This window comes from Lepidochelys kempii, chromosome 10 (genome assembly GCF_965140285.1).
Source record: "Lepidochelys kempii isolate rLepKem1 chromosome 10, rLepKem1.hap1, whole genome shotgun sequence".
Lineage (NCBI taxonomy): Eukaryota > Metazoa > Chordata > Testudines > Cheloniidae > Lepidochelys > Lepidochelys kempii.
The window spans coordinates 8,714,157-8,739,097 of NC_136389.1; the positions used below are offsets into that span (position 1 = coordinate 8,714,157).

Genomic DNA, 24,941 nt, shown 5'->3' on the forward strand with positions numbered 1-24,941 from the left:
GACACCTTAGACCTCTCTTCCCATTGGCTTTCCCTTGGTAGAGATGCACTCAGCAGGACTGTCCCCTCCCACCCTGCGTGCATTCTTCATAGAGACCAGGACAATAAAAGAATTTGTGGAATGAAGGTGGGTGGAGAATATAAAAATCCTTATGTGGGTGATCTGTCTGTGCGTATGTTACTCAGGCAGCTTACTCAGCTTGTCCTTTAAGGCAGAGTTTCTTAGCCTATGTTGCCATTAAAATATGTGGAGGGAAGGTACAGTTGATTAAAGCTCAGGGCAGAGAAGAAGGTTGGTTGGCTGGTTGGCTAAATCACTAACTTTTCGCCACTGGATTCCTAATGGATTTGAGTCCTCTGTGGCTCACATAAAAAATGAGTTTGGTGGCTGAAGCCTACAGATCCAGTTTCAAAAGTGGCCACTAATCATGAGACTGTACTTCCATTCTTGGGTGCCCTACCTGAGGTACTTGGGGACTGATTGCCAGAATGGCTGTGCATCCGAAACTCCCACTCTCTTGATTTGGAGCTATAGGTGCTTAGCAGCTCTGAAAAGCAGACATGAGATGCTGTCAGGGTTCCTTCCCCATTCTGAACTCTAGGGTACAGATGTGGGGACCCGCATGAAAGATCCCCTAAGTTTATTCTTACTAGCTTAGGTTAAAAACTTCCCCAAGGTACAAACTTTGCTTTGGCCTTGAACCGTACGCTGCCACCACCAAGCGTTTTAAACAAAGAACAGGGAAAGAGACCACTTGGAGACGTCTTCCCGCAAAATATCCCCCCTTTCCTGGGGAAGGCTTGATAAAAATCCTCACCAATTGGTACAGGTGAACACAGACCCAAACCCCTGGATCTTAAGAACAATGAAAAATCAATCTGGTTCTTAAAAGAAGAATTTTAATTAAAGAAAAGGTAAAAGAATCACCTCTGTAAAATCAGAATGGAAAATACTTTACAGGGTATTCAGATTCAAAACACAGAGGATCCCCCTCTGGGCAAAATCTTAAAGTTACAGAAAACAGGAATAAACCTCCCTCTTAACACAGGGAAAATTCACATAAAACAAAAGATAAACTAATCCGCCTTGCCTGGCTTACTTATACTGGTTGCAATATTGGAGACTTGGATTAGGATGGGTTGGAGAAGATGGATGTCTGTCTGGCCTCTCTCAGGCCCAAGAGAGAACAAAAATGTAAACAAAGAACACAAACAAAAGCCTTTCTCCCCCCCAGATTTGAAAGTATCTTGTCCCCTTATTGGTCCTTTGTGTCAGGTGCCAGCGAGGTTAGCTGAGCTACTTAACCCTTTCCAGGTAACAGGATGTTGCCTCTGGCCAGGAGGTATTTTATAGCACTGTGTACAGAAAGGTGGTTACCCTTCCCTTTATTTTTATGACAGATGTCTTAAGTTGGGCTCCTTAAACATGAAAGTTTTGACCATAGCACTTACTTGATATTTGTCCATAACATAAAACCCATCACACAGGGCTGAGCCAGAGAGCAAAGCAAAGGGGGAGATGGGAAAAAAGAGGCACTCATTTAATTAATGCTGCAGACCAGGACAGAGATAGGAAACAGCAGCATGCCAGAGGGTGATGTCAAAGCAGAGGAGCTCCTGAGGGCTTGTGTGAGCCAAGAACAATGGCAGGGATGACGAAGGAGCAAGAAGGAGCACGGGGAAGTGTCTGATTTCTATCTTTCATTTTCCCTTGGAAGAAATGCTGGCATTCAGCTCCTGTTGGAGCAGAGCTGCTGCAAGCCCTTCCTCACTATGGTCAATGAACTATGGCCATTAAAATGCAAAGCCAACATTTGTGCTAAAGAAACCTGGAAGGGCCAGCTTTAGAGCTAAAAGAGAGGTTCTCTAGAGTCTCATTAGTTTCTGGCCTCTCTGCTGAGTCTGCCAGTGCCCACAAGGGGGCCAACTGATGCAGTGATTTTTACCAGGTAGACGCTTATCTACTGGCAACTGGCCTGAGGGTGGCCTCAGTCTATTATCAGACAGTGACAATGCTTGGTTACTCCCATGCTGGATTTGAACCAGTGACCTAGAGGTAGGAGACTTTGTATCTCATTATCAATCTCTGAGCCATTCAGCGACCCTTAAGATATGTCATTTAGCATGGGATACCTGTCAAATCAGATCCATTTCTTGGCCTAACTGTGATCGGCTTAATATTCCTCCCACTAGGTGGCACAATCAGCACAATTGAAATGTCAGTATTCCCAGAACAAGTCTTACAAACAGCCTTCCCATCAATTCGATTCTGAGGAGGTCCTGGGAGCAAGCCAGGGGGTTCTTCCTGGTACCTGGGGTGACAGTGTGGTGAAGCAGAGGATGGGGAGTTATGGACAACCTGCTGCTCCTTTCAATGTGCATATCTTAAAAGCGTAAACACAACATAGCTACGCATGGGGGATGATTGCTGAATCCATACATGATGCCAGAATCTTGAGAAGGAGACAGTAAGAGCTGGATGAGAGAAGGCAGCAGTGTGTGGAGGGACTACGAACCATTAGGGAATTGCAGGCTCTGGAGAAGGGTGGCAGAGTGAGATACATGAGGAAGGAGAGGCACATGGTACCCTAGAGACTCTTTCAGGCTGTGGAAAGGAAGGAGATGATGGGATTGACGGGGCAGGGAAGGCAGCAGCATAAGGAGTGATGGCGAGGGGTGGGATTTAGAGCAGAGAGGGAGGCTGTGGGATTGGGATTCACCAGGGAGGGAAAGCCGCAACGGGAGTGAAAAACACCAGACTTCCTGTGGCTGGTAACTCATCTTCTTCCAGCAATGTTCCTTGAGGTAAAAGTATCGGCCTGAAAGCATAAACTGGCATCTTCCCTGAAATCTGCTGTCCTGCATATTTCGGAGGCTGTTTGTGGAGTGTCACTGTGTTGTGATGATTTGTGGTGTAGCAATGACAGGTCCATGGAATTTGATGACATCTCACTGCCATGTGATTCAGCTTGATGCAACGGGGCAACATTTTGAAAGCAGTACGATGACACTCTGATGACGAAACGCAGGGATGCTTTGTTGCAACGTGATGTTTTGCTGCACGGTGCCCGCGTTTTCACAAGATTCAGCCATGTTTTGCCTCGTTTCCGGCCACGTTTTTGATGCTCGGTGGCAGCGTTTTGCCGAGATGTCGCTGCGTTGGGGACGAGAGGTGCCCGGCACGTTATAGACCTGGTGCAGTCACATTTAGCTGCCAGGTGGCACCGTTGTGTGATAACCGGCCGGGCCGGCCGGCGGTGTTTTGCCTTGTCCGTGGCCACGTTTTGAATGGAACGTGGCCACGCTTGCCACAGGGCGACGATGGTTTGACGTGACACGGCCACGTTTTGTGGCCCTAGCTGATGTGGCCCCCGTGGTCCAGCCTCCCTAAGGGGAACCAGTGACTCTCCGGGGCCAGGAAGCGGGTGACTGGTGGAATTTCCCGCCCTCCCCCAAACCCCAGCATCTAGGCAGGAGGTCAGAGCCGTGTGGGCCGGGAGGGCGGGGCGACGGTGGCCACGCCCCCCTCTCCAATGGCGGTGGGGGCGGGGCTGGCTGCGCTCGGCCCAGCTGCGCGGCTCGCCAGCCCGCGGCTCAGTATCTCGCCGTTCGCCAGCCGGGCTCGCGCCGCCCGGGGACATGCTCCGGCCCCCGGCCTCCGCCAGCGCCTAGCTCCGCTCAGCCCAGCCCAGCCCAGCGACCGGCCCGGGGACCAGCCATGTCCCTCCCCAGAGGTAGGAGAGAGCGGGGGGCTTCACCCCAGCTGCAGCCTCCCCGCTGGGCTACGGGGGGTCTCCGGTGGGGCCCCTCCTACTCCCTGCGCGGTGCTCCGCTTCTGGGCTACGGGCTGGGGGGGGGTCCCCTCAGTGGGCTCCCCGGGGAGTGGCCCTGCTGCGCTGGGGGTGCCCCCCGCCAAGTTCCGGGGTCCCCTGGTTCTCTATGCGGGGTGCTGCCCCTTCGGGTTACGGGCTGGGGGGGTCCCCCCGGTGCGCTCCCCGGGAGGTGCCCCTGCCGTGCTGGGTTACAGGCTGGGGGTCCCCCTTGCTGGTTGTATAGCTCCCTCCTCTAGCCAGCATCGCGAGCCGGGTATATTCTGCCTTTCTCCCACTGCCCCATCTGCATCCATTGCAGAGTTGCCCTGCCAGCATGCTGTCTGGTTCTCCGCCTCGGTTACAGAGCTGCCCAGTGTGCGCCTGGTTCACCTAAAATCTTCTGCCCACCTCCTCATCCTTCTCCCCTGTAGCCGCATGGAGTTTAGATTGACTCTGCTCCAGAGCTCCTTGACTGAGTGCAATTCTCCAGCCAGTGGGGCAGATTTTGGTGTGTGCTCTGTCAGCAGGGTGCCTGGCCAGACAACTGCTTGCACCTGGTGCCCGATGCATGTTTGGACGTCTCACGTTGCTTGTTATTTTTCCCTCCCGTCCTCCAGTAGAGATGGGGGAGAGTATCTGCTACCTGCAGGTGGAATGTTGCTGCAGGAGACCCTCTATACTAGTGCTACTCAAAGTGGTGGTCGCGGACTGGTGCCGGTCCGCGAGCCATCGGCTGCCGGTCTGCGTGCACATTGGGGGAAAAAATTGCCGGTCCCCCACATCAGCTAGCTTGAGAAGCACTGCTCTATACAGGGCTGAGATTGTCTGAGACTGTGGAGGATGGCATTAATACAACAGGAGCAGCCAAGAATCAAAGAAAGAGAGTGGGTGGGTGGGACAAGGCTGGTTCATGGACAGGGGGAATGAGCAGCATGACAGATCAGATTTGCATGTGTTTTGATACTGCTAATCTGATTTACAGGAATAGACCATACTAAGAGACCTTTAATGCAAGATAGATTCACAGTAGTGTTGGTGTTACTTGCTCACGGGTGGGGATGCCACCTGGGGAAACTTTTGCAGCATTAGCAGCCAGAGTTGTATCCTGGTCACAGCGAGTGTTATATCTGCAGTTCCAGTTCTTCTTCTTTTTCAACACTTAGCCAGACGGTCGGCTGTAGCGATCGTTCACCATTTGGTCCATTCCTGCGCAACTGCAAAGGCTTGATGGCCTGAGAGTCCAACATCGGAACAGACTTGATGAACCCACGTAATTCCACTTGGATCAGACTAAATGTTTTCCCACTAGTATTCCAACTTGGGTGCTGTCTGAAAGCCAGGGGCCTGAAGGTGTGATTAGAGAAGGTGCTATGGCATTTCTGAAGCTCTGGCCTTCAAATGTGTTGAATATGGTGTCAGAGCATTCAGAGGGAGGGCTTTGCATTGGTCTCATTCTGGGAGTAGAGAGAAAGAGACAAACTTTTATAAGCATATTCCTCAGTCCTGACTCAAGCATTGAAATATGGATTGGATGGACTGTATATTACTTGAGTAAAGTTACATAAGCTGGGAAGATACCTGATTGTTGCCTAATCTTTCATGCGTAAATTACCTGTTATCTGCATACTTGCTTTACAGCCAGAAATTAATAGGTAGCAATAATTATGGCTCTTTTACTTTACCTCAATTATGTAGAATAGAATCTTTAAAGTTCAACTCTCTTGTAATCAAGCTCTTTGTAAAGAGCCTAGCAGGATTTTAGAGTAGCAGCCGTGTTAGTCTGTATTCGCAAAAAGAAAAGGAGTACTTGTGGCACCTTAGAGACTAACCAATTTATTTGAGCATAAGCTTTCGTGAACTACAGCTCACTTCATCTGATGCCAGTCGGAGAACACTTCAATCTCTCTGGTCACGCGATTACAGACATGAAAGTTGTGATATTACAACAGAAAAACTTCAAAACCAGAGTCCAGTGAGAGACTGCTGAATTGGAATTAATTTGCAAATTGGATACAATTAACTTAGGCTTGAATAGAGACTGGGAGTGGCTAAGTCATTATGCAAGGTAACCTATTTCCCCTTGTTTTTTCCTACACCCCCCCCCCCCCGAGTTCTTGTTAAACCCTGGATTTGTGCTGGAAATGGCCCACCTTGATTATCATACACATTGTAAGGAGAGTGATCACTTTAGATAAGCTATTACCAGCAGGAGAGTGGGGTGGGAGGAGAAAACCTTTTGAAGTGATAAACACCTATTTTTTCATGGTCTCTGTGTATAAAAACATCCTCACTGCATTTTCCACTTTTATGCATCAGATGAAGTGAGCTGTAGCTCATGAAAGCTTATGCTCAAATAAATTGGTTAGTCTCTAAGGTGCCACAAATACTCCTTTTCTTTTAGCAGGATTTTGGTTCTATATAAACAAATATGAAAGACTGGTTCCCTATTCCAAGGAATTTACAATCTAAGGCCTTGATCTTGCTGTCACTTACATAATTGCTTAACTTGAAGCGGGTGAGTAGTTCCATAGTAGTCAATGGGACTATGTGCGTGCACACACAAGTGTTTGCAGAATTGTGGCCGAAGATGGTAGAAAGCTGCATATGATTTAAGTTGCTCATAGAAATACGCTGATTACAAACCTCAGTGCTTTGGTTTTACTGCACTAAGTCACTTACTTGCTTTGGCTCAATTACTGCCGTAAGTTTGTGGCTGAATTAACAGACGAGTGATTTCCACAGATGGATCAACGGGGCAGTGTGCTTTGTCTGTCCTTTGTTGAGGTGTTACAGTCTAAAACTGAGCAAGACTGACTCTGGCTTTCATTAGAAATGCTGGATTAAAATACAGTAACTAAACCTACTGGTTAAACAGTCTGCTCAGCTGAGTAACTGTCTACGAGAGACAGTATGAGATATAAAAAACAACAAAATATTAGTTTTAAATGCACCCTGGTATATCAAAAGTAAGGGTTTGTATTGCAGTGCACACACCAGTTATCACACTCTTTCATTCTGACATCAGTTTGTAGCTAAGCTGCGTCAGCATTTTCATATATGCAATCTGATTAGTGATCTGCATCGTCGTCATGATGCAAAATAATTATTTTTGTGTATTTTATACTTTTTAGAAAAATGGGGAGTCAGGCCAGTTTGCTATTCAATCCCAAAGATTTAGTTGCAAGTTCTGGAGTAAGTGTCCACTCGAAGAACAGCATAGGCAAAAGTACAATAAAAACTGTGTTTGTTATGACTTCATGACTGCATTACTTCAATAGATCTATGGGAAAGATGATAGCAACTGTTTTCCCCCCCCCCCCCCAAAAAAAAAAAAAAAAGAAAAATAAAATCACTGTTGCAGCTTAGTTAACTTTGAATGTAAATTTCTGTGGATGAGAGTGGTGCAGGTACAGAGCAGTAGCATGTGATGTAACTTCAATAGTGTGAAATAAAATTGCATGTAAAGGAAATACACAGGAACACCTGTCCCTCTAGTACTCCTGGCTTTTGAGCAGAGCTGTGTTTGATCTTTCACTGGACCTGGCATTGATTCTGAGTTCTGACACAGCCTGACTTGACGAGTGTATGTCTGTCAGGCCTTGCCAGATTTTCCCATGTGTCCTTGTTTTATGCAGCTAACAAACGTGAGCAGGTGTCATGGACATTATTATTTGTATAGCTCCAGTGGTATGCCTTGTGCCTTACCGATGAGTAAGAAGATAAGCTCTCTACCCTGAGGTGCTTGCAATTCTAAATTAGGCAGCTAACATAATAAGAAATTACATTGGGCTGGGTTGAGGAGGAAAGGAAAGGGGGGAGGTGGAGGTGGAGAGGAGAAATTATTCCTGACCATTCTGGTGATGCCTTGCCTTGTTAAAGATGAAGAGGGTAAGAGCGGGCAGATCACTCCAGACCTGTGATTAGTGATGGCCAGTAGGATGAAGGCAGGAAGGGAATGCATGAGATTTAATTGCTGCTTCTCGTTTCTCACTGGAATAAACTGGTTTTAGATTTTGGGGGACTTTTCTTCTCCCAGGATGATGCACAGGAAACTTGAAATCAGGGCTCATGTGAGTGGATGAACAACACATAAATATGACTTTGTTTTAAATGACTGTGTCTGAAACGGGGGGAATGTGAACTTGAGTTTCCTGTTTGCTGTGTAACTGCGGTATGAATCAGCAGCAATATAATGGTTCTGAATGGAGCTGCTGAGTCATATGCAAGGGAACATATGCTAGAACTTCCTTCCTGGATGGAAGGAGGTCAGCTATGCTGCTTAAGGAGGCAATAGTGAGTTGGCCTGATGGAAAGGGGAGGTGAACCCCTCTCTTTGCTTAGCAGCCTTTCTGTCTGATCGTGCTGAGAGTCTGTCCTCTACTGAGGAGCTGGATAAGACTAGGGCATGAGCTCAATACAGGAGAAGGATTTGCAAGGAATCATGCACTTATTTGCAAGGTTCTTTGCCTGTCGGCAGATACTGACTGCAGGGAATATGCTTCCTTCAGAACATATCCATGCTTGCTTTGGGGAAAGTGGGTATTTTAAAATGATCCATATTTCAAAGCTGCTGGCTTCTACAGATTGACATTTCTAGTCTTTTGAGAAGAGCTGGTGCCTGTCTGAAATATAATTGCTGCTAATGTCCTTCTGGGTGCCCTTCTGTGACATATAACATGTGCATGACCTGTTGCTTTCTAGTATGTATAGTTAAATTTTGAGTCCATTCAAGTATACTGATTACCTGGTTCTCTTATTGGTCTGAGATTGACAGCTCCATCTCTGTCCATATCATTTACCACCCTTTGTCTGATCTGAGCGTTTTCCTTGTCTCCCCTTATGCTGCGATCTATGTTTGGATCAGCTGCCCATTTAATTGACCAAGCAACTGCTTCCTCTGGAAATCTCTACTCCAGGGATTCTCAAACTTCATTTTAAGGTGACCCCTTTCTGACAACAAAAATTACGACGCAACCCCAGGAGGGGGATCAAAGACTGAGCCCCGCTGCCCCAGATGGGGGAGGGGAGCCCAGGCCCAAGGGCTTCAGCACCAGGCAGGGGGCCTGTAACCTGAGCCCCACGGCTTCAGCTTTGGCCTAGGGCTACGGGGCTCAGGCTTCAGCTTCAGTCCTGGGCCCCAGCAAGTTTAAGACAGTCCTGGCGACTCCATTAAAACAGGGTCGTGACCCACAGTTTGAGAACCGCTGCCCTACTCCTATCCCATGAGTGCTCAGCTACCATGACTGCACACCCTTCTTTTCTCCTCTAACTTGCTTTGTACCTTTGAAATATAGGCCCTTCAGGACAGGCATTTATTAGTGGGTGAGCACTGCTTGCCTGTTGTCTGGTGACATGTTTGCTCTGCAAGAAAGACTTAGTTTGATTAGACTGCACAGGCTCCCTTTCATTGACCATCATGGCATTAGATCACTGTGGCCATCCTATTGGGTAGGCTGAATTTCCAGAGTTCGCTTCTGTTTGGGGAAACTCGCTGCATGGAGTCTGGCAGAGTCAGCTTCCTCTTGTCTGTTGCTTCTGTTTCTTGGTCTTAATCTGATCAGGATATGAAACGGGGACCGTTTCTCTGTAACTCTCAAATGGAATAGCTACATATATCCCATTGCAGCTTTCAAAATTAGACTGTCATTTCTGTTTACTCATAGCATCGTCTTCTACCCCTGCAGTTTCTTTAGATGCTGTGTAACTTGAAACTGTTGCGTGTAACACTTGTCAATGGAATGATGTTGGGTAGGAGGCTTTGTCCAAACATAAACCCCTTGCGTGGACTATATTTAAAGCATAACTATGCCTTCAGCTTTGCAATTGTGTATAATTCACCCTTCCATAGATTTAAGTGGGATGCTGTCACCGATAAGAGGCTCAGAATGTGGCTGGCTTTTTACTGTGCTTTGTTTTTGAAGTCCATACTGCTCTTTGTTCTGAAAAGCAGATGCTTTAATTAAAAGAATTAAGGGGATATTTGGGTCCTAAAACTGGGAGGGGAGGTGGAGAGGGAAACAAATAAGGTGTTTTTATGTGTCCTGAGAAACAAAGGTCTTGGTTGATTTCCCCCAATAAGGTAGGTAGAAAGTTACAGTATTGAAATGAGGAGAAATGCAATTATGACATCTGGAAGAGAATCTGTATGAGAACTGGACTTGGGGGAGTTTCTGTAGCACCAGCCACAAGGTAGCAAAAGCACATTCTTCTCTTTTGGTCTGAGATTCTCCTCTGAGACAGGAAGGAATGAGTGACAGAAAAGTAAGGTGTCATGCATATGAGCATCTGCTTTTCAAACCCATCTGCTTTTACTTCCCTTTTCATGTACACTTATGTGAAGACGTGGATCTGTCTTTCCTGGAGCAATGGCCCTCTATGTGGATTGCGGTTATTGTGGCTTCAAAATTAGATTATAAAAGAGAGGGTTAGCAAAAAAAAAAAAGTGTCAAATTTTTCTTTGCAGTGGGGCTTGAATTGAAACCAGACTTTTATTAAAAGGCAGCTGCATTTCAGAAGATACAGAAAAATCATCTGTGAATGAACTGCTGCTTTCCTGGCAATATGCTCCACTCAAGTGTGGGTAAATAAGTAGTGTGATTTTTAGCATTGACTCGTCCAGCCTGCATTTTTAGGGACTGCACCCTTTGGTTTGATGATTCACTTGTCTTCCATGTGGAATGCAGCTTGGTTAAATGGTTATGCAATTCAGTGGACTTAGATTCCTGAGCTGTCATGTGCAGTCCATACTGTTCCTACAGTTATTGCACCTGATAACACCCAGTTGCGGTAAAATAAAGGTCAAGCCAAAAATAAGGCATTCATATTCGAGGCTCGATCCAGGTTTTGCAGTGGGTCGCTTTATATATAGTGTATGCTTTAGTATGGAGGCACAATGGCGAATTTTAGTTCTGAACCCGCAAAAGCAGGAGCATTCCTATTTTTCAGTTTGATTGTATTTTAATGTAGTGTATGTGATTCATTTAACAATTATAAGGCATAGAGAAGCTCTCTCTGCACTCCTGATGACACTGTTGCACTGTGTCTATTGCCATTTCACAGACAGGAAGAACTCCTTTGGAGCCAGTAAAATATTTTGCTTAGACATCCCAGTATTTCTAATCACGTGTTGATCTGTTTTGCTGGCTGGCTGGATACTGCTTAATATTCATAAGGGCCAAACTTAGCCTGGGATTTTGACTGTGATACAGGTGAAGGTAAGAAGACTGTCTTAAGCATCTGTTTGGATCTGAATCCTTCCACTGCCTTTAGACATTGTTTAGGGCATGAGGACTGTACTGTCCCTTCCATCATGCTGTTTACTGGAATGACTGCCTTGTTGTGTCTCTAGAGTGAAACTTTTTTTTTTTTAAAAACGGAGAACAGGTTGTTGGTCTGTTGGTCAACCCCACCCTGGAGGACCAGTGGACTGCTTTTTGTCTGGCTTGGGTCATCCTTCCAGGAATTAAAAGCTCCTGCCAGCAGAGCTCTCGGGGTGATTGGAATGTGCACGAGCCTTCCAGTTGCACCAAGGTGCCATCCCCGGGGAAGGAATCTGTTATGCTGACCATTAGATACTCCTATTCTCTTCCCACCATGTCTGGTCAGAAAACAGCTCCCCTTCCTCCCCATCAGTCTTCCTTCGCGTCTGGAGCATATGAGACATGAAGGTGTTGTTTTCGCTGCTAAAAACTTATTTTTCACCTCAGGGTAACTAACAAGCATGAGCAAAGACAGGAAAGACCAGGCATGTTACTTTTTCCTCAAGGTAAACTCACCCAGGTCAACCCCAGGCAGGGTATAGTGCTGACCTTGTACTGTGTCTTCACTGTGTTTTTTACCTCAGGATAACACCTGTAGTAAAAACCACAGCAGTAAAGACAAGTCCTAAAACAGCGCAGTCATGCTACATGTCAAAACACATCCCTTTGAAGCCCTTGAGAAGGGTAAACATTCAGTACAGTCTCACCGCTTTGTACGCAGCTGCTTTCATAACACTTTCTAAATGAGAAATATGAAAATATTTTTGATTCATTGGTTTTAAGGCACAAGATCTCCTGGTCTGACCTCCTGCATTGCCCAGGCTGGAATTCCTGCATGAAGCCCGGTGGCTGTGGTTGAACTAGGGCATATCACATAGAAAGACACCTGATGTTGATTTTAAAGATTCCAGGTAATAATAGCTAGGTCTCTTATATAGCACTTTTCATCAGCAGATCTCAGTACTTACCTTACAATACCCCATGAGGTATGGAAGTACTATTTTCCCTATTTTTACAGGTGGAAAACTGAGGCTAAGTGACTTGCCCAAGGTCATACATGAAGTCTGTGGTGGAGCAGAGAATTGAACCTAGGTCTCCCATGTCCTAGGTTAGTGACCTAACTACTGGCCCATCCTACCTGTCTAATGGAAATCAGTGATGTAGTTTAGACTCTTTTGGAGATTATCTTAATCCAAAACATTCCTCCCACCCCCAAAATTAAACACAGCAGATTCAAGGAGTTGTCTGATTTGTGCTCTCTCTACTCTGGGGTATGGCAGCAGCAGACTGGGAAGAAAATGACACCACTTAACTACTTTTCCCGTTCTCCCTCCCATCCCCTTATGGGATGACATCATGGCTCCACCTAACAGGAAGCAAGGAGAAGAAACTCTCTCAGTGATGTACAGTATAAAGGTGATTGCCCAGCTGGTGCCTGGTCTGGTAGAAACTTCCAGAGTGAAACAAGATGATGTGGGGTGCATAAAACAACTGAATTAGTTAAACGCACTACAACCTCCCTTCTTCCCTCCAAGGGTTCATGTGCACTAGGCCTTTTAGTTAACTGAGTGCCTTGATAGCATCTTTTGTAGAGGTTGGTGTGTAGACACTCCCCAAATATTTGTTACAAGCCACATATCTTAAAGCCTTAACAAGTTTGCCAGTTAACTGGATGTATTTTACAATCATGTTAACTCCAGATTTAAAAAAGTCTAGTGTAGACCAACAGAAGGCAGGATGGGGAGGAAACAAAACTCACCACAAGGTTATGTCACCCCCCCAAAAAACATTCTAATGCTGGAAAGAGATAAACCTCCACAGTGCACAATACAAGTAATTTCCCAGAAGAGGTGGCTAACCATAGGCTGTGGTTTGGCACCAGTGTCTGTCAAAACTGAGTCCAGTTGCTAGTGCCAAGTTCCAGGAGTGTGATGTCACAGTTGCACGTTTCCAGCAACGCCATGGCTCTCCTTGCCCAAGGAGCTGGTAGGAGTAGAGAGGTTAAGGCAACTAGTGATGCACATCCTGTTTGTATACCAAGCTAATGTACTCTTGTTCATCATATTGACATTGATGTTTTTGGCACCTTCTAGGGATATAAAAACAGTAATGCGACTTTTGATTTTTCAGGAGCTCTTTTTGGTTCCAGCAGATCATGAGGATGAATATCTGATTGGGGATGGGGGGACAGGTTGATACTGAGTTCAGGACACTAGATTTGGGTAAAGCATCAGGTAAAAGCTACTGCTCCTTCATTTTTGTGGGAGGTGGACACTGTGTGAGTGACGTGCAGGTGAAGGTCTCTTAACACTGGGAATTGAGCTGCAAACACTGTATTTCACCATTGGGATCCAACATAGGATCGTAGTATCTTAGTCTTGGGGTAGAGGAGTGAATGTGTAAGATTTTGCCTATATCTTCCTTTCCATGGGTGTTAAAATGTGAGAGGATAAAATGCCCTATGTGATTGTACTGAGCCCTGGTCTATACAGTGTTCATACTGATTTGAACATATTTTGGGTAGGGGGTGCTCTTTTTTTTAAATAGTGATCTAGCTAAGGCAGTTCAATCTCCTAGTGTGGGCATAGCTATTCCGATGGAAAGGTGCTTGTAGTCCAGTCAATTTATGAAATAGCATGCCAGTATATTTACTGATATAACTGCAGTCCCCACTAATGGATTGTGCTGCTTTAACTAGATCTATTTCTGCACCAACACAGTTAAAGCAGCACAAAAAACATGTGTGGACCAGTCCAGAGTAGCAGCACATCCTGGGGCTCCTCTGGTCCAGTTGGAAGCCTCTGAAGTTTATTATAAAGGTGGTCAGGGCCTTGTGTAATTAGTAAATATAATGCACAATGGCAATTCAAAGTACGAGCCAAAGGCTGGGGAGGTGGTGATATAAGGGGGAAAATGTTCTGCTGTAAGAGCTGGCAGGTGGTCGTAATACGTTTGACAAATTATAAACGTGCTGGGTCAGGTAATTGCATGAGTCAACCGTGGGGTTGTCTGGGAAATATCTGCAAGTCTGGACTATTTGGCCTGATAAATATCGCTTCATGATGCATATGTATGAACACAGTCTTCCTACGGACTTAATGGGGACAGCTGAAAAAGCAGTTTTCCTGCATGGGTCAAGAAAATGCATTTCAGCAGATTCTGCAACAAGTGCAACTCCCAGTCAGGGATGCTCTCTGGGCTCCCTTGCTGTGTCTGCTGATGCTAATTGTTCAAGAACAGAACACCCATATGTCCCCTACGCGGGCATTTGGCTGTCTGCATACCGCAATGCAGTCAAGTAGGTATCTGCTCTTACTGTCCACATCTTTCCATGCAGGGTTTCTCTGTGCTCTTAAAGCTAGTGTGATTATTCTGTCATTGAAGAGGAACACTTCCATTTGGTTAAGTGTCTCCTTTGTCTTTTGGATCAAGTTCTCTTCCCTGGAGCCATAGTGGTTGTTGGATCTTGCGAGTGGAGCAGGCTCAGACTCCGACTCCGTCAGTGCCCAGGTGGGAGACCTGCAGGGATCAAAACAGGAGATGGTGTTGATCAAGGGCATTTCTTCTGAGCCATTACGATACCAGTGCCTTAGCATCCTGTGCTTCTGCAGGGAGCTGTGATGAAAGGCAACGAAAGTGTTTCTTACTACTAAAGATGACGTGACTCTTTCCGCACGAGACCAATATGCTAACCCCACAGTCTGGCTAATTAAATTCCCTCTCCAGGCTGTGGTGGCGGTGGTCAGTTCCTGTCCTGGAGTGCTGTTGCGAATTGCATTGCAGCAGTGGGTGAAGTGGTCGTTACAAAATCCCTTGTTTACCTAGTGCTCAACTAATATTTGAAACCCTTTGAGATCCTTTGTAAGGTGTCCTAGAAATGCATAGCTGTGAGTTCTGCCCCCGCCACTCTGCCTCAGATGGCACAAATACAGCCATTTGACTGCATCCAGAAAATCATTTCCATTAGCAAAAGTTGCATCTTAATGACTTTTTTTTTTAAATGTCCCAGTGTATTGGCAGGCATACTAGGTCTCCCTGGCCTTGCTAGAAGTAAAGTTGGTCCACCATTTCTACCCAGCATTGCCTGTTTAAATCAGACCCTGTCAGCAGGCTGTCCTTCCTGCACTTCCTGTTGACTCCCTTCCCTATTGGCTGACAAGCTCAGTGTTCACAGAAACCAAATAAAGCAACAGTATAAAAGAGGATGCAAGCTGTGGGGATGAGTGGTGTGTGGGTGGAGGTGCTGTGAATGGGATCAGTGCAGGCCTGAGCGTAAGAGCCTCTGCTGGAGTTTAGCTTTATCTCTCTGGCAGTGTTTGGATTTCTTAAAGCTTGAGGCCATGCTGCTATTCTGGTTGATGGCCTCTCCCTGTGTTTTAATTACTTACGTTTTAATTCCTCGAGTATACTGTGCTCTGTTAAGGGAGATTACTGGTCTCTGGCCTGCACATTCCATTCATTAACTCTTTATTACCTTTTCTCACTGGTTTATGGTCTCCAGCATTATTGAGGTGTAGAAAGCCACAGCCAGCTTTGAGCAAGCTTGTCGCGTACCTCTCGGCATGCTGCGTGGTGGAGAGGGGCAATTTTTTAGAGCTGAGAGAACTGGAACTGCCAATTCAATGCCTAGGGTGTTCCATTGGGGGCCAGGCATAGCCCTGGTTTCTTTGCCCTAAAGTTGCACTAAAATCAGGCCCTTTCCCAATTGGTGCTTCTGTCACATACTTAGAGGGCCCTACCAAATTGACAGCCATGAAAAATGCATCACAGAACGTGAAATCTGGTCTCCTCCTGTGAAATCTGGTCTTTTGTGTGCTTTTACCTGATACTATACAAATTTCACGGGGGAGACCAGTGTTTCTAAAATTGGCGGTCCTAACCCAAAAGGGAGTTGCGGGGGGGTCACAAGGTTATTTTAGGGGGTTGCGGTATTGCCACCCTTATTTCTGTACTGCGTTCAGAGCTGGGCGGCTGGAGAGCAGTGGCTGTTAACCGGGCACCCTGCTCTGAAGGCAGCATCCTGCCACCACCAGTGCAGAAGTAAGGATGGCAATATCGTGCCATGCCTCCTTTACTTCTATGCTGCTGCTGGCGGTGGCTCTGCCTTCAGAGCTGGGCTCCCAGCCAGCACTCTCCAGTTGCCCAGCTCTGAAGGCAGCATCGCCACCGGTAGCGGCACAGAAGTAAGGGCAGAAGTACCCCAACCCCCCCTACAATAACCTTTGGACCCCCCCAACTCCTTTTTGGGTCAGGACCCCTAAAATTACAACACACTGACATTTCAGATTTAAATAGCTGAAATCGTGACATTTACAATTTAAAAAATCCTCTAACTGTGAATTTGACCAAAATGGACCGTGAATTTGGTAGGGCCCTACACATACTAAATAGATCTCAGCCACTGCCTTCTTTGAGCATCTGAAGTCTTGGGTCAGTAGTTGTAAACGTGGGCAGATGACTTGAGAATAAAGATGTTGTGGCAGAAGGTATCTTAATATAAGTACAGAAAACCTCAGCATTATGAACACCAGAATTATAAACTGACTAGTCAACCACACATTTCATTTGGAACCAGAAGTACGCAATCAGGCAGCAGCAGAGACCAAAAAAAAAAAGCAAGTACAGTACTGTGTTAAATGTAAACTACTAAAATATAAAGGGAAAGCAGCATTTTTCTTCTACATAGCAAAGTTTCAAAGTTGTAAACTTTTGAAAGAACAACTATAATGTTTTGTTCAGAGTTAGGAACATTTCAGAGTTAGGAACAACCTCTGTGCTGAGGGGTTCGTAACTCTGAGGTTCTACTGTAGGAGAAAGTTGTAAGTGAATTTTGTATGAATCCAAACTTTATTGGCCTCAACACATTCCTCATTTAGACACCCACCACATTCCTTCTCACACTGGTTGTCCTTCTGCCACCATACAGTTGTCGTGTGTGTCTGACTCCTTTTTTTGTGTATGGAGCCCAAGTCACCAGGAAAGTTTGCACTTGAGTTTTGCCTTCACAAGGAGTTTCTTGTGCAGTGATTGTGGGTTTTCCCACTTGGGATTTTACACGTGGCTTCCCCTCAGTGAGCTCTGCCTGTAACAATTGCATGGAAGAAAGCCAACGTTTTTCCCTTTTAATCTTTAAAACTTTGACTTCTGTACATTCCATTCCATTCTACATTCCTCTCGACAGAATGGCCCCCCCTGGCACTTCTGATTCTGGGCTTCTTTCATATGGGAGGCTTTTTTTTTTTTTTTTTTTTTAAGGAATGCCTCGTATAGGGTCTGCCTAGGGCTTCCAAGTGGCTGTAGGCTGCAGCCGAGAAAGCTGTGTTGACTCACAGCCTGTTAGACCTTGACCCAGGATATGAGCTGACATGTTGGGACTTGTCTGTCTGCCCGGCAAAAGCTATTTCCACAGAGCAGAGAGACAGTTGTTTGAATGGGATTTGATACAAAACCACCTGCAAAGCTTATAGCTTATTTCCACTTCACTTTGAGAAACACTCTGTGCAATTAAAATAAATTGATTTGAGAGACGGAAGCAATAGGTGCAGTAAACCATGACACTGGCACAGTGAATTGTGTTGCTCTCTATCCTCTTCCCCTATCTAGGATAACCTAGTGTGACCTGGCTCTGCCGTGCAGGCTGTGATGTTGGCATTTGGAAACTCGCTGTTTGAGGGCTGGGGTATCTTTTCATGGACATGCAGCAGGAGCTTGCAGTCCCACCGCCTGGCCGGAGCCAGCCACGCTGCCCAGAGCACTGCCCAGCAGGAGCGGTGGGCCAGAGGACTGGTGGCGTGGCGAGGTGAGGCTGCGGGGGAGGGGGAACAGCAAGGGAGGGGCCGGGGGCTCGCCTTCCCAGCCAGGAGCTCAGGGGCCAGGCAGGATGGTCCCACGGGCCAGATGTGGGCCGTAGTTTGCCCACCTCTGACTTAGACCCTGATTCACCAAGGACTTGAAGCACCTTCAAGGACGTGAGCAGTGCTATTGACTTTGATGAGACTACGACCGTCCTTAATGTCACGCCTGTGTCTAAGTACCTGTCTGAGTTGAGGACTTGCTTTCTTAATTCTTGTCGCCTCATTGCTGGTGGGGTACGTGGGCCAAGCTTGTCACCTACCTCTTTCATTATGACCTGGTAGCATTATTTGTTCAATGGTTCGGAGTAATGCTTGTAACCTGGCAGTTGTTGAATACAGAGCTTTGGATGTGAGAATGGAGATGCTGATATCCTAAGGTGAAGGCCAGTGGCTGCTTATGGAGAAATGGACCAAGTATCACCGGTTCCGTTTTTTTCTTCCACCCCCGCTATCTCCTCAATGATATGGGAATTCTCCAAACTCCGACAGCTGGCGGGGGGGGGGTAGAGAAATCCCTCTTGAAAGGTTTGTGGGGAACCTGGGGGCTAAGCAGGAATTAAAACTAACTCTTGTTTTCTCTATTATGCATAGAGCCAAATAGAGATTAGTGTATAACACTTGACAGAGCCTATTAAAGTGTCTGGGCGTAAAAGCCAATTGGAATATAGTGGGGACCTGGAAATTTAGTCACAGTTGGTTTGATATGGGAATGGAGGAAATACAGTGTCTAAGATATAACTACTAGTGTAAATGGGGAGGGAGTTATTCAAGATATTGTCACTTATAAATTAAAGAGAAATGTAATGCTGCATTGGTTTGTCATCTTCAATGAACTATCAGTTCAGCATCCCAGTTTGAATTCTTTTCCGCTATAATATATAATCAAAGCCTCCCACTGGATTGAAATGATGACGCAGCCAGGTGCAAATGAATATAGTTTCTCCTCTGAAGATGTACTCGGGGTTATGTCCAAAGAAAAGTAGCAGCAATTCGTTTGGTAGATTGACAGTGAAAGCAGGAAAAAATCCTCTGTAGTACCACTAAAAGAACAGGAGGACTTGTGGCACCTCCGAGACTAACCAATTTATTTGAACATCCGCTTTCGTGAGCTACAGCTCTCTTCATCGGATACATTCAGTGGAAATCCACTGCAGCGGATGAAGTGAACTGTAGCTCACGAAAGCTTATGCTCTAATAAATTGGTTAGTCTCTGAGGTGCCACAAGTCCTCCTGTTCTTTTTGCGAATACAGACTAACACAGCGGCTGCTCTGAAACCTCTAGTACCACTGTTAACTAATGACGACAGGTTTCAGAGCAGCAGCCGTGTCTGTACTTGCATTCAGTGGATGCATCTCCCCACTGTATTTTCCACTGAATGCATCCGATGAAGTGAGCTGTAGCTCATGAAAGCTTATGCTCAAATAAATTTGTTAGTCTCTAAGCTGCCACAAGTACTCCTTTTCCTTTTACTGTTAACTAAGACTTTCACTTGTGATGAGGTCTGTCAGGCTTGTGTTTCTTCTCAGCCTGTCCTGGTTGGAGAAGGCTGCCTTAGTGAGAACAGAATCAGACAACTGATCGTACAAGTGGCACCTCCTTGCTCCTTGAATCTCTGGAGTTTCATGCACAACTATACTTGTTGCTTCTGACAGGCTTTCTTTTACTGCAGGACCCATATGCCTGTGAGAGTGAGTTGGACTCACGGATCCCAGGGGGCGTCTGCAAAGCCAGCAGTTAAACCAAAACATGTAAACTGTGTGTTGAGCTGGAGTGTTGAGAAGCAATAACCACAGAGTCCAATGATGCTACAGTTATGACTCCAGAGGGGGAAACTTTCCTCTAAATGCTCCATGCAGCTGCCTGCCTTGTTCTCAGACTGGAAATTGCTTTTTCTGAAGAAGAGCCTGACTGTGGTCTCTGGGCCAGACAGAACACCTGTGTTTGTTTTCACTATGCCTCTGACCTCTGTTCAGGGAACACAGCTGCAGATGGGAAAAGTTTGCTTATTTTTCACCCAGCTCCATTTGCTAGAGCAGGTGTCTAGTCAGCTTTAAACTTGCAGCAAAGATGAAAATCCCTCTCTGCCTGTCTGGAAGGATTCAAGATATAAATGAGCTGCTGGCTTTTCTGACTCTCCATGGCTATCACCTCTGTGCTTGTGTACCTTTTTGGTCTAGGAGCGAGGTGCGAGGCAGGGAGAGAGAGGATGCATAGGAGTTGCTTTTCTCTTAGTCTCGCTTGCCTTTGCTTAACAATTAAGATGCATTTGGGCTGGGATTGCTTTCCAGATCTTTGTCTTGTGGCTGCATGCCAGCTCCCTTTCTGCTCCCCCACCCCCACCCCGAAGTGTGTGTGCAGCTGGGTCAGTGCAGCCTGTCTTTCGGTCCCAAGTTTCATAATTCTAAGAATATTTTACTCTTTAGGGTTAGCTGTTTGATGCAATTGTGCAGACTAGAGGCTGCATGAGGGTAATGAATCTACCAGCTGGGGCTCTACTGCCTGACTAGACCTTGCACCACAGAGCTGAGGGGTTGGGTTCTGGAGTCAGCTGCTTCAGAAGCCTGTCAGCACGGGGCATGCTTTTATCCATGGCTGGGTCTGCATTAGGAAGATGCTTAACTAGGTCTATGTGCGAGCTTTAAGCAGGGGGACAGTGCCCAGCTGGATGGGGAGCGGTATGAATAGGAGAGGTAGGCAGGTGGTTTAGTGCTGTGTGCCGCTGTAGAGCAGTCACCGACGTCCGCTTGAGTCTGAGTCAGAGCACTTCTGTTCGTGGGAGGAAGCGTAGCCAACGCTGCTGCTCTGAGCAGGCCCTTTGGGAAAGAGATCTCCTGCAAGTGCCTTCCTCTCAAGTACTGAGAACTAGCTTGAAAATCCAGCCACGGAAATGGACATTGATGTAAGGAGTCATCGAAAGAGCTGAAGATGCGGATGTGCGTGGCTGTCCTGTGTCCCGTGAGCTGCGCTTGGCTCTCTGCCTTGAGCCTTGGTGCATTTTTAAATGCAAGCTGGGACATTATCTGCCATTGCCATGCATCTAGTCATCTTATTGAGCTTTCGTATAAGCCCTTGTTGCAAATTCTTAGCACATATATAGCAATGTTGCATATTTAAGGCATCGTACAAACACCAGCTAGTGGTTCCTCATTTCACCTTCTCCTAGAGGGGTGACCGGTCTCCATTATAAGTGGGAAGCTTCCTCACAGCTCTGGGTCTGATCCTGGTGGTATGATTGCAGCCCTGTGTAGGCCATAGTCCTGCAGCTGCAGAACCAGCCCTGTGCTTGAGAGTCTCAGCTTGCATTTAAAAAACAAACCCACCACGTTTTTTTTTCCCAACGCTTGTGGTTGTGCAGGTAACCTGGACACTGAGACTGTAACCAGTGCAGTGGTGTCTTCCTGGAAGTCAGATGGACCACACCAGTAGCTCAGACAGGTGTTATCTGGTCCATGCATCTTAGGGGGATTAACTCAGACTTAAAGCAGGCAATTTAAATGTCAATATTGTGAACTACTTTACAGCTGGTCACATTCAGCAGGAACAGCCGCTAATGTGCTGCTCCCACAAATCCGGTGCTGCGTCCAGGTCCCCAAAGCTCCAGCTAAATCTGCCAAAGTCTCCAGGTTTCCCCTGACTTCCAGCCCCTGCACTGCAGTCAGACATCGTCAGTACAGTGATCTGTTGTATTGAAAACTGGGAATGTGGGCACGGCATAGCATAGATTTTAATATCCAAATAACTAACCCAGAGGTGACTGTATTTTCATATTGGATTCACTTGAAAGCCTGCATATAAATAGAGCTACTGGAGAACTTCTAGTCCGCCACACTAATGTACAGCAGAATCCCCAGGCCTTGCTGTGAGATTGAGGTATGACCCATTGATTGTTGGATTTCCTTTGCATGGGGCGCTCTCAGACCCTAGGGGGCGTCAGTGTTGCATACGTACAGAGGAAACTGTGGCTGCCTAGTCAGTGCACTAAGTGCATATTACTGTAGACTGTTAGAAGCCCAGCACAGTGCAGCATCTTGTAACACTGGGGATTGTCTGGCTGGGAATAGACTGTTCTCTCTGTTACTCGGCTGTAGGGAGGCACAGAAATGTCTGCTAAGAGGAATGTTAATTCATCAAGCTAGAACACTGGATTTTTATTGTAGGATAGAGAAATGTTAAGAGGTTTGATTAAAACCAAACCCCCTTTCCATAACTAGAGCAATTTTGGGGGGGCTGGATTATGGTCCTTTCTATGAAACCTTTCTGCGCAGTTATGGGTTCTTGAATGCAGCCAACTTGATATAGACATGGAAGCTGAATTTTCTGCTATGCAGTCTCTAAGTGACCATGAAATTTCCCAAGTGGAACTTTTAGTATTTTAATTGCAAGGTCTTTATCCCATCAAGAGTTTAAGGAGTCTGTATGGTGCTGGTTTCTTCTCTTGCTGAACTCCGCTTGGCTGTTTAACCCTCTGTCCGCCCCAGCCTCCTAGATAATCAATTCCTACTTCTATCGTGCTAGCACCTAGCGGCTCCAATCTTAGACTCCATTATGCTAGGCCCTGGACACACACCCACACACCAAAAATACAGTCCCTGTCAGTTTAGTCTGAACATTCCTGTGTTTGGATATAAAACTGGATGAAATTTTTGGTCAAAAAAGTGCAGATTTGGGTCCACCAAAAGATTTCATGAATCTCTGTCAAATTGGCCAAATTATTCCATTTGAAAACGGGACATTTTGACATAGCTTTGACATTTCTGAAACAAAGCTTTTTACTTTTTTAAATAAAACAATTAATATTCCAGACAAAAAGTTGTTTAAAATAAAAAAAATCCAAGACAAAACAGTCTTCTCTCCCCCCCAACCCCCCCGCCATTAGTCGAAAAAAATGTTTTGGATTTAAATAAATGTTTAGTTCAACTCCAAGCTAATTATTTTTAACTTTTTGCTTAGTGACCTGAAATACTGGTTATTTGCACAGCTCCTGTTGGCAGATCTGTGTAGCATTGCCTTATGTTTCTTATTTTAAGGGACTCTTAATCCTTTCCCCTCCCAAACATTTAAGAGGTGGGAAAGGGACCCTTCTTACCATGCTAAAGTTGTTGGTGTTTAAGGGGCGAGCTATTACTATTTTCTCTGATTTCTTTCAAAAGCCCTTGCATCTTCCATACGTGTCTTCAGTTATCCTTGATTAGGTATTAACCTTGACTCAGTATTTCCAAAAGCATATTTGTCTGCAGCTGTTTAGAGGGGAAGGGTGATGGAACAGGCCTTTGTTGGGAGGGCTGTTCTAGATCACTGCTGTGTTTAGGGTGTGCTCTTCCACTTACTGAGGGTTGCTGATGTACAGGAGATGGCATGGACTCTGAAAGCCAAGAAGACTGCAGTGTTGCCTTCTGGTTAGAGCAGATTGAGTCAGGACCCCTGCTTTGTATTCCCAGCTCTGCCATGGACTCCGCTGGGCAAGTCCTTTTAACCCACCCGTGCCACAGTTTACCCATCTGAAAAATGGCGAAATAACTTACCCACCTCATGGGGACGTCATGTGGCTAAATTAATTTTAGTAAAACACTTACAATGCCTTTTGTTCAAGGGTCTAACTCAGGTGGGCAAACTTTTTGGCCAGAGGGCCACATCGGTGTTCTGAAACGGTATGAAGGCTGTGCCTCCCCAAACAGCCTGGCCCCCACCCCCTATCCGCCCCCGACTGCCCCCTCAGAACCTCTGACCTATCCAACCCTCCCTGCTCCTTGTCCCCTGACCGCCCCCTCCCAGGACCCCCTGCCCAGAACCATCCCCCCTGCTGCCTGTCCCCTGTCTGCCCCGACCCCTATTCACACCCCTGCCCCCTGGCAGGCCCCCCAGGACTCCCACACCTATCCAACACCCCCGCCCCCCCGAGTACTGGCGGCGCAGTGAGCAGAGTCTGTGGGGGAGGGAGGACAGCCAGCAGGGGAGGGCCTAGGGGCTAGCCTCCCTGGCTGGGAACTCAAGGGCCAGACAGGACAGTCCCGCGGGTGGTAGTTTGCCCACCTCTGGTCTAACTGCACAGTATTAAATGTTGGATGATGAACGTCCAGTTACTTTGCATCCTTTGTGGTGTGGGAGTCTGCAGCGCATTCAAACCTTTGGACTGGGAGTTTGTGTAAATAATATCTGTCTCGCTAACTAAAACATTGACCGAGACTCTTCTCAAGTTCCCCACATCCACTAAGGTTGAAGTTTTCTCAGCTTCGGGAATAAGACATGAGCGGGTGGATTCGGCATTTCTGTTCATTGTCTCATAACACAAAAACAAGGGGACATTCATGAAATTGAAAGTGTTAACTTCAAAACTGATCAAAGGAAACGCTTTTTCACACCAAGTGTAAATAGACGGTGGAAGTCATTGCCACAGAAAGTTGTTGAGGCCAAGAACTTAATAAGATTAAAAGATGAATGGGATGTTTGTATGGATAACAAGAACATCCAGAGTTGTTAGTTATTGCTAAAAATTGGAGAAGGGATACTAAACCCCATGCTTCAGGAGCTTATGTCAGTCTCCATGTTAAAGATCAGGATGAGATCAAGTATGAGCGGCAGATTATCCCACATCTTCCTCTTAAATCATCCAGTGCTGAACAATGTCAAAGATGAAACTGGATTAGATGGATCTCTGTTCTCATCCAGTTTGGCAGTTCCTGTTTTAAGAAACTTTGAAAACCTCAGCCTGAATCTATAGCCTGCGGTGTAAATCCCCCCCCCCCCCCGAAGCATCCTCGACGGTCCTTCTGGGCCGTGTTATAAACACTACTTAAAATTAGAGCAGCCTTGTTAAGTATGTACAGTTATCTCCATCTCTGACCTTTCTTCCTTCCAGTGCCCGTGGTCCAGCATAGCCTACACAATTAGTGAATATTTCATGAGTGAATCAGGCAGGCGCGTATTTCTATTATTAGCTTAAGGTAAAGAAGGAACTTGGTGCAATATCTTTCCTAGGCTGACTCGTGATGGAAACAAATAAAAGCACGTGCTTATCA

General features: G+C 46.2%; 1 protein-coding gene across 2 annotated transcripts in view; it reads left to right on the plus strand.

The window, feature by feature from the left end:
• The first annotated feature begins 3,537 nt into the window (after positions 1-3,537).
• The window catches only part of MAP2K3 (mitogen-activated protein kinase kinase 3), a 53,711-nt gene continuing 32,307 nt past the window's right edge, over positions 3,538-24,941 (plus strand). The window contains exon 1 of one of the 2 annotated variants that reach the window (XM_073361886.2): positions 3,538-3,733. In XM_073361886.2, the coding sequence (XP_073217987.1) occupies positions 3,718-3,733 (16 nt within the window). In that variant the 5' untranslated portion in view covers positions 3,538-3,717. Of the gene's footprint in view, positions 3,734-17,653; positions 17,870-24,941 lie in introns of those variants that run through there. The other variant, XM_073361884.2, reaches the window with a different exon arrangement.